We start from the raw sequence: 10,253 nt of genomic DNA, 5'->3' as shown, positions 1-10,253 counted from the left end.
AAATCTACTCGCCACCTAGTACCAAACATGTGCTGCTTGGGCCAATATTACTCGCCCGGGGGTTAAATCCACTCGCCCGGGGCAAGCAAATGTATAGGTTTGTCGAACACTGTATATATATATATATATATATATATATATATATATAAATATATATATATATATATATATATATATATATATATATATATATATATTATATATATATAATATATATAGGCAATACGATACCATGTTTAAGACGAATATCAAGAGGCAGCACTCCAAAAGATGGTCAAAAAAGCTTTGTATTATCAAGACATCATAACCAGCGTTTCGGTCCTACATGCGGGACCTTTCTCATGTAAGGTTTGGATAGCAGTGGGGGATGTGTGTATACCTAAATAATATACAAACACACACAGTGGCGAGAAAATGTTTGTGAACCCCTTAAGATTTTCCCATATTTCAAACCTAAAATGTTATTAGATCGTAATCCAAGTCCTAATAATAGATAAAGATAACCTGATCAAACAAATGACACAAAAACATGATACTTTTTCAACATTTATTTATCCACAAATGATTAAACATTCAATATCCCTGTGTGAGAAAGTATGTGAGCCTTTAGATTCAATACCTGGTGGCACCCCTTGAGCAGCAATGACTTCCACTAAGTGTTTCCTGTAACTGCCGGTCAGTCTCTCACATCGGTTTTGACTCATTCCCTCTTTACAGAACTGCTTCAACTCAGTGATATTTGAGGGCTTCCTTGCATGCACAAATCGCTGCAGGTCCTGCCACAACATATCGATGGAGTTTAGGTGCCTTGACTAGGACATTCTAGAACACTGAATTTCTTCTTCTGCAGCCAATCTTTTGTAGCTCTGCTTGTATATTTAGGATAATTGTCTTGCTGCATGACCCACTTTCACTCCAGCTTATGGACGGGTGACTTGACATTCTCCTTTAAAATCTTCTGATACAATGCAGGATTCATGGTTGTGTCAATGATGTCAAGCCGTCCAGGTCCTGAGGCAGCAAAGCAGCCCCAAACCATCATATTCCCACACCATGCTTGACGGTTGGGACGAGGTTCTTCTGTTCGAACACAATATGTGGTTTTCGCAAAACATAACGTTTCTCATTGAGGCCAAAAAAGTTCTCCCTTTCACTCATCTCTCCCGAGAACATTGTTCCAGAAGTGTTGTGGATCATCTATGTGCTCTTTAGCAAACTTCAGATGGGCAGCAATGGTCTTTTTAGAGAGCAGTGGTTTCCTCCTGGCTATCATTCCATGAACACCATTCTTGTTCAGTCTTTTTCGGACAGTTGAGTCATGAACACTCACATTAGCCAAAGCGAGAGTGGCCTGCAGGTCCTTGGATGTTACTCTGGGGTTCTTTGTGAATTGCTGGATGATTTGCCAGTTTGTCCTTGGAGAGATTTTGGTAGGATGACTGCTCCAGGGTATAGTGACTGTGGTCTTTGTAAATCTATCTCACAGTGTATTGATGGAGTTTAAAAAATGGTTTTGTAACCTTTACAGACTGACGAGCATCATAACTGCTTTTCTGAGGCCCTCAGAGATTTCTTTTGATTGTGGCATGACGTGTTTCCAGACACAGAAAAAACTGGACTAAACAGTTCCAGGATCATGGCGACAGGGTATTAGACAGAGGTAAAATATATTTATATATATCTCAAGTCCCATTGGTAGAGCCAAGTATTGAAAACGTTTGATAGGAGTTAGATAAGTTCTTACAACAAACTTGATTAGTAATCTATTGAATAAACACTCAAGATTTAGTAGATGCCACATGAGGGCTTAACTCCAAGTGGGATATATGGTTACTAGGGGACGATGTAGCCTGTGAAGCTGTTCTAGCCTGTTCACCACCACACTTATATGAGGTACTACTTAGAGTGTAATAAGAATAGGAGATCACAGTATGCAACATTGAAACATAACTCCAAACATAGGTAGTACTCACTGATAGAAGAGATTCTTGGCTCCAGGGTGTGCATCCACAACGGAAGTAGTAATTGTGTAACCCAAGGTGGAAAAAAGCGGTGCGCAGCTTGCAAAGGGAACATGGAGTACAACACAATCCAAAAAGATTAAAAACAATTTATTTGAGTTGTTTCATACACCCCTCTACTTTGATGTCTCCTATGTCACCCCCCAAATAAATAGTTTTTAGTCTATTTGGATGTGCTGTCCTCCATTTCTCCTCTGCATGCTGTGCAGCGCTTTTTTCCACCATGTATTAGTGTTTCCACACCTCTATGGATAAGACCAAAGTCACAAGGTTTCTGATCTTTATATAGGGTGGGGCCTCCCAAACTCACCCCTGAAGATCTACCTAATTATTTAAACACCTGATTCTAATTATCCCCTTTAATTTAAATGGTAAAACCAGGGTTTCACTTTCTTTTGCACATACTCTGACTCTTAATTACTCTTTGTTTGTCTAATTCATACATTATTGTGTTTCAAAAGACATGGAATTGGTTAATATAAACCCTATTGGACATTTAAGAAAAGACTGGTTTTGATACAGGCAGGTTATCATGGAAAAACTGTGGGATTTCTTTCATTATCATTGGAGTCCACACACACACACAGCGTGTTGCATGCTGGGAAACAGGATCTCATCCCAGTATCAGGTTATAATTACCGGTGATTGTTGGAATTTCTTTGAACTTCTGCTATCACGTGCTCTGTGTTCTCATCTTCTCCATCCGTGAAGACAAAGAGCTGTCGGGGGAAAACACACAAGTCATGTACGGTGCATGGATTCAGCAAACAGAGACGAGCTGCCCCTGTGAGAGTTACTCAGAAGCAGTATGTGCCCCCAGAACCTGGGGCACAGGCCCGACCCTTCCAATGCTTACAATACAAACCCCCAGCTATTTGCCCTGCTGGCTTTATTTACCACTTCCTAAACTAGGAGGGTCCCCAGAAATACGAGTGTTGGGGGTGTGGCGATGAAATGGAATTCTGACTGGTTTAATAGTTCTGTTAATGGCGTTGCCAGTGGACCCCTAAGCTCTTTTAATATCCTTGGATAATTCCCTTCTGGCCCCATTGTATTGTCCAGGTTCGGTATTGAAAGTTCCATAGGACTTTCTCCTCTGTAAATAAACGTGTGTTCTCCTCCTTCCCATTCTAATTCTTGTTACCAATCTGTGGTCCCTTCACCTCACTTTCATCTTTGAAGACTCAGCAACAATAATGATTAAGGTGATCTGATAAACCATTGTCTCGTGCAACAAGGCCGCCATCTTCTGTCTTCAGTCTTACTATTCCGCCTTTTATTTTTCTCCTTACACTTACATACATAAGAATGGTCTCTCCCCGACCCCCCCCCCCCCCCAGCCCCCCTTCTATACTGACTGATCCGTTTTCTCTACTGCTTTGGTCTTTGCACATCTGATTATCTGCTTAGCCTCCTTCTGCCTGGCCTGATATAGTTCTCTAACCTCCTTCTTCTGAGACTGCTTATATTTCCTAAAACCTCTTTTTCTAGTTTTACAATACCTGCCAGCTCCTTGAGAACTATGTACGCTTTCTTTTCCTTGTACAGAGTGCGCCTTCTGCTGGGGTTACAGGAAGACAAAGCAGCCCCCTATACTAATACATTCAGGGAGATTCCTTGTGACAAACTAAAATTCGGTGACATACGATGGGTGCCTCAAATTAATTCTGAATGTCTCTCTCTTAATCCCTGCTACATGTCATGTCTGAGCTACAGTAGTCACTGTCACTATATCACTATCTTTGTCCCACTCTCTCCTCAGACTCTCTCACCTGCCGTGGGTGCTCTGGTCTTCCCGCTGTTTTGTAGATTTTCGTTAAAGGTTGTAGGATTTCCGTTCCTCCAAAGTCGGCCTCCATCTGGTTAACCTTCTCCACAGCCTGGTCCATAGATTGCTGTGTGTATTCCATGCTCTCCCTGGGAAGGAGGATACTAATCACAAATACCAAGAGGACAGAGGGCAAAACTGAATAGGGCAAAGACTTCTCTACACATGGCTCAAAGTATCTATCTCTGGGTATAAGAATCGCTGCATAAGAGCCTGGAGTTTCATGTGCCTCTAGAGCAACACATGTAACTCAACAGCATTTACCCCAATACAGCAGATGCCGTGTACAAGAGCTGCAACACTGTGACCCTTCTCCCCATCCTCATTAGGTCCTCAGCTTGTGCTTATGAGAGTAGGACATGGTTATATGGTTACGTAGTAATCTCTGTGATGCAATTGCACATATGTCCAGGCCCACAAAGCCAAGTGAATGAGAGTCAGGGGCCTAAACCAAGAAGGGCATATTAATGAAAAAAACATAAAACAGTCTATGGAAACACTGAAGTTACCAGAGGGAGACTGACATCTAATGAGTGAAACGTCACAGGACTGTTATTAAGTTGCACACAGAGGAGTCCACTCAATACGTATAGAACAGCAGGGTGCCGCCATGAAACCCCTGTGACTTTCTACACAAGTACAGACTTCACTCAGATGAGTCCCTGCTCAAGTTACTTTTCATGTTGTACTCACAGGAAGAAGGACTCAAGGTGGGACCCAAAGCCGAAGATATTGAAGTAACAGCCGAGTGGTAAACTCTTCAACAAAAGAACCAACGTTTCCTGCGAGAGAGAAAACAGGGTGACTGACAGCGGGGGAAATGAATGGGACTGAATATCAAGGTCATACAAAGTGCCTCTTTTCTGCCTAGAGGTTACATCACATGTAAGACACTTTTAATTATCGGAATAAACTGAAGCTTATTTACGTGGGTGGGGAAGGGCTTATTTTTTCTTTGAATTTGAATCCACTGCAGATTGGTCATTTCCTTTCAGCTGCGGAAATCCACAGATCAGTCTCAAAAAGGCACATTCCTATATATATATATATATATATATATATATATATATACATACCAGTAATAATCTGAGTGACAGATTCAAATTACAAGTGTAAACCTGTTCATGGTTACTGCAAAAGTCGCCCTTACTAATTTAACTCTGAATGGTCAAGGCAGCTGCAACTTCCAAATGTGTCCACTGTGCCAAGGTTAATGGAATAGATGGCCATCACTAAGTCTGTATACCTGCAGTAACTGCCAGCCTGTGCCGGGGGGAGAGGAGAGGTGACACATCACTAATACAAGTGGAAATGGTCAAAGTGAGATGAACTTACACTATCCACTGTGCTAATCTAGTAACAAGACATATATACAGGATTAGCATAACTGCATGTCCAGCATGAATCCAGAGTGACAGGGTAAGTGTAGAGAGGGAGCACTAATCCCAATGTAATTTACAGGGTCAATGTAACCGCGGCTTCGCCATGTCCACGTGTTGGACACTATTGGATTAAATTCATTGTGAACATTGCATCTAAAGCCGCACTGGAGAGTTTATCTGAAGATAATAAGCTCGGTCTCTGCCCCCACTAGTCTGTTCATGGAAAACACAAATGGCGATTCTATCTCCTCCACTTGTGCCGGCCCCGAGGCTGCCTCTGCGTGTGACGGTCAGTGGGACGTCTGCTCATTAAAATAAAGCAAAACTCATTCTAAATAATAAAAATGGAAACACAAAGTTGCTTTTCTTCATACTTCTGTAGCGCATCGAGCCTGTTACTCTGCACGTTCCTTAATGTCATTTCAAAGTGATGTTACAGTGCAACAGCTAAACCAAGAACTGAAACGTAAATCACTTTCTGAAACTCAACCAACTAAACAGAATATTGTACACAGCAGCCGCCTCCCCTCACCCCACGCTGCATTAAACCTCGTATTTTTCTTGATGTTGTATTTGAACAAGCCTTTTGGGGCTTCCGGTTACATACCACAGATATCTGTTTATAATTCAATATGAAATTCGAATTTGAATCCTTAAAAACCCAGGATTGTCAAATGGCGCTCCTGCACCGAAACCCCCCATAGAAATGGAAGGACACAACAAATAGAATCAAGGCCCAAAATAGGGACGCCAAAGAGAAGGGGAACAATACCCCCTACTCCCCCCCCTTCCCCTCCCACTTTCTGTCTCCTTCTAACCCCTTTTCTGTTTCCAAACTCACGCCACCCCGACAGCCCCCGAAGGGTCAGGAGGGGCGTTGAGACTATCATCTTCCCCCCCCAATTAAACAGTAAAAACCTGGATTAGGCCGTTGTACCAACTGTAACTATAACTCTGTGAAATATTATTACTGCCTAATAAAAAAATTTGAAACAAAAAAAAAACCCAAAGTTGTATTTAATGACGGATTTTAATGGATCCGCTCGGCTTTTCTAGTACCCAATCCACAGAGGGATTTTGGTGCAGGGGACAGATTTGGTCTAATCAATCCAGGAAATGGATGTGGACTGGTTTGTCCATCTCTAGATGTGACTCATTTAAATATACTTTGCCTAATCATTAGCATATCTCCCAAGGTACCACAGATGTTCTCCTTTTGGAGCATAGGCGCCTCTCCCTAAGTTATTTGGAGGGAGGAATGAGGGAATATATAAACACAACTGGAGACATTTCTAAATTGAACTCTGCCTCTGCATCCTCCAATTCTGAAAACCTCTTCACTAACTTTGGCCCAATGGAAGCATATTGCGATACCTTATATTGGTGGTGAGTAATCGTTCCAGTAACTATGGCCTAATGGACACATTTACCCTTGTGTTAGCGATGGGCGAGCTCCCCACTAACCTTGGCACTGTGAATGCGTTGGGGCGCATCTGGCTCATTATTCATTGGACTCTCCATACTTCCAGACCTATCTATGAGGAAGATGAACTCCCCGCAGTTGGACAACTCCTGGGTCTCTGGGAAGCTGGGGTAGAAATTCAACATCACAACCGGCTCTGCCATCAGGGAACCTTAAAATAGTTAAAGAGAAAAGGGTTGAGGAAAGAAACAAAAGAGGAGATCAGACTATCCCCCCTCCAAGGAGAACCCAGATGTAATATCTTGTAAGTGCCTTGGAGGGGTGAAAGGAGCAGTCTAAATAAACAACATACTGTATACTGAAGATGTAAAGAAGTTAAGCATATTACACATTTCTATTCCTAATGTATTATTTTGAGATAAGACTTATTGTAAACAGTATGACATCAAATAAAAACAATGAGGTCATAGTAGGGCCCAAAATTATTTTACAGCGTAAATTCTCAAAACGATGTGATGTTTTTACAATAAATGATGTCATCAGCAGAAAAGGGACCTGATGAAGGGGATGTGCAAATAGAAAACTATATGTATTGTGAACCGATTAAATATTGACTGCATTATCAGTAAACATCATTACAAAATGCCCTTATAGGAACTCAAGGTCTTCCGCCCACACTTTGAGAAATCCTATAGAAAATTACACTTTAAAACAGATGCAACAAAGAAAAAAGCGCAAACCTAATTACTTAGTGAGTAAGAGTGAATATATAATCACGTAAGGAGAGATGCAGCTGGTAGGAGGGTGTTTCTCAAACCCCCTTTGTATCTAAAGCCCTCTCCCACCTTAAACCTTTCTCACTGACTGCCCCGCACCTCTGGAATGCCCTTCCCCTCAGTACCCGACTAGCACCCTCTCTATCCACCTTTAAGACCCACCTTAAGACACACTTGCTTAAAGAAGCATATGAATAGCACTGTGGATATTCTGAACACACGATACATAAAGCTTGGCCCCCTGCAGACGCACTTACCAGAACTCCCTCCTCCTATCTCTGTACGTTCTCCCTACCTAACAATTAGACTGTAAGCTCCTCGGGGCAGGGACTCCTCTTCCTTAATGTTACTTTTATGTCTAAAGCACTTATTCCCATGATTTGTTATTTATATTATCTGTTATTTATTTGATTACCACATGTATTACTACTGTGAAGCGCTATGTACATTAATGGCGCTATATAAATAAAGACATACAATACAATACAATACAACCCCTAATTAGAAATCAAAAACACAACTTCCAAAGACCAAACTCTCCACTAGGAAAATAAGTCTTAGTGCAGATAAATAAACCGTGGTGAATAAATGTGAGTCAACAAATGCCCACTCACGTGGTGAAAATGAGATTCAAATGTTTTCAGACATATATAGACGTTTTCTGAATAGTTGGTAGTAAACTCAGGAACCCTCCAAGTCATAAAATGAAAGAGAAGGTGGACATGGTACGGAACAGTTTTATGAATAGAAATGAGCAGTGATCCCAGACAACCTCCACGGTAAAAATTAGCATTTGGACAACTCTGGGTCTGTGAAATCGACATCTCGCTTCTCAAACAACCGCTCTCAGCTGCTCTCAGACTCACGGCGTCACACTTCCATGTTTCCCCGGCGGATTACGTCACGATGTTGACGGAGCCAATCGGAGTTTCAGGATTCAGCTGCAGCCTCTGTGATACACGGAACAGGGCACAGAACAGCAGGGATAGCGCTCTCAAAGGCTCTCAACTTTGAAGGGCCACCCTACGCGTTTCATTCCACTCTGGAACTTCCTCGGGGGTGCAACAGTAGTCCGTAGTCAACTGGTCTGATATACATAGTCCCTAAAAAGTCGACGTCATACTCAAGGGGCGGCGCAAACATCAAATTGCCAAAATATAAACACATTTAGTGAATTGGCAACAATAAAGATGCAGCGGGACATGTTACATTTTTTTAAATGATTTTTCTAAATAGAGTCAGACCAGTTGACTGTGGACTACTATTGTACCCCTGAGGAAGTTCCCGAGTGGAATGAAACACGTAGGGTGGTCCTTCGAAGCTGAGAGCGTTTGAGAGCGCTATCCCTGCTGTTCCGTGCACTGTTCCGTGTATCACAGAGGCTGCAGCTGAATCCTGAAGCTCTGTTTGGCTCCGTCAATGTCATGAGGTCATCCGCCGGGGAAACCTGGAATTGTGATTCCGCAAGACTGAGAGCAGTTGAGAGCTACCAGCTACCACCGGCCGGTTGTTTGCGGGACACCGATTTCACAGACTAGAGTTGTCCAAATGCTCATTTTTACCGTGGAGCATGTGAGGTTGTATGGGCTCACTGCTCATTTCTGTTTTTTTATTCATAAAACTGTTCCGTACCATGTCCATCTTCTCTTTCTTTTTATGACTTGGAGGGTTCCTGACTTTACTACCAACTATTTAAAACCAGAAACATAACATAAAACACAGACAAAGCTCAGTGCACATCCAGAAAAACTTATATACGGTACAGTGCCGTATATACGGAACTTATATACGGTACAGTACGGTACGATACATGTATAAATAACTAATAAATAAAATGGTCTTTTAGTTTAACATTTTGGCCAAATTGTTGTAAGCCCTTGAGCCAACTACACGGCAGACCACGTTTCAAGGGTCCCTAACACTAATATAGATTCTTAATAACCTGTGCATTGCCAGGAAGAATGATTTATAATAAATCTGTCAAAATTAGTTGCAAAGTTCTAAGTCTGATTGAAGCTTTTATTAACCTGTACATTACCAGGAAAAGCACTCTGTATTAGATTTGTCACAGTCACACTGTAAGCAGGCAAGTTCCCCTGAGAGTGGGAGATGCTATGCAGTGAGCTTTTAACCATTTAAATGTGGGAGGGGGTGAGCATCAATTAGGTAGGAGGTTGCCACCCTCCAATCAGCTAAGACTAGCTGAAACATGGTCTGCCGTGCAGTTGGCTCAAGGGCTTACAACAATTTGGCCAAAATGTTAAACTAAAAGACCATTTTATTTTATTTATTTATAATTTTATTATTTATTTATAAAATATTTTACCAGGAAGTAATACATTGAGAGTTACCTCTCGTTTTCAAGTATGTCCTGGGCACAGAGTAAAACAAAATAATACATGGTTACAAATACAGTTACATAAATGAACAAGGTATACATTATATACAAGACATTGCATGCACAGTTAAAGAAAATATATATTATGAGCGTATGAAACAGTTACAGACCAGATTAAAGTGTGAGACAGCCTTAGATTTGAAAGAACTTAAGCTGGTGGTGGATATGAGAGTCTCTGGTAGGTTGTTCCAGTTTTGGGGTGCACGGAAGGAGAAGGAGGAACGTCCGGATACTTTGTTGAGTCTTGGGACCATGAATAGTCTTTTGGAGTCTGATCTCAGGTGATAGGTACTGCATGTGGTAGGGGTGAGGAGCTTGTTCAGGTAGCTGGGTAGCTTGCCCAGAAAGTATTTGAGGGTGAGACAGGAAAGGTGAACTTTGCGCCTAGACTCTAGTGATGACCAATCTAGTTCTTTGAGCATTTC

The 10,253-nt window shown here is 41.7% G+C and overlaps 2 protein-coding genes across 3 annotated transcripts in view; one reads left to right on the top strand and one right to left on the bottom strand.

The window, feature by feature from the left end:
* Positions 1 to 10,253, top strand: part of LOC142475204 (von Willebrand factor A domain-containing protein 5A-like) — a 354,651-nt gene that overhangs the window by 270,145 nt on the left and 74,253 nt on the right. The gene's annotated exons all lie outside the window — the stretch shown is intronic.
* The window catches only part of LOC142474995 (von Willebrand factor A domain-containing protein 5A-like), a 65,889-nt gene that overhangs the window by 31,185 nt on the left and 24,451 nt on the right, over positions 1 to 10,253 (bottom strand). For both annotated transcript variants that reach the window (XM_075581134.1, XM_075581120.1), the window contains exons 7-10: positions 6,696 to 6,865; positions 4,543 to 4,631; positions 3,794 to 3,938; positions 2,661 to 2,740 (exon numbers count right to left, since the gene is read on the bottom strand). In XM_075581134.1, coding sequence (XP_075437249.1) covers positions 2,661 to 2,740; positions 3,794 to 3,938; positions 4,543 to 4,631; positions 6,696 to 6,865 — 484 coding nt within the window. The remainder of the gene's footprint in view (positions 1 to 2,660; positions 2,741 to 3,793; positions 3,939 to 4,542; positions 4,632 to 6,695; positions 6,866 to 10,253) is intronic.

The sequence above is a fragment of the Ascaphus truei genome, chromosome 1 (assembly GCF_040206685.1).
Source record: "Ascaphus truei isolate aAscTru1 chromosome 1, aAscTru1.hap1, whole genome shotgun sequence".
In the NCBI taxonomy this organism is placed as follows: Eukaryota; Metazoa; Chordata; class Amphibia; order Anura; family Ascaphidae; genus Ascaphus; species Ascaphus truei.
This window is presented reverse-complemented; position numbering and strand designations above follow the sequence as displayed.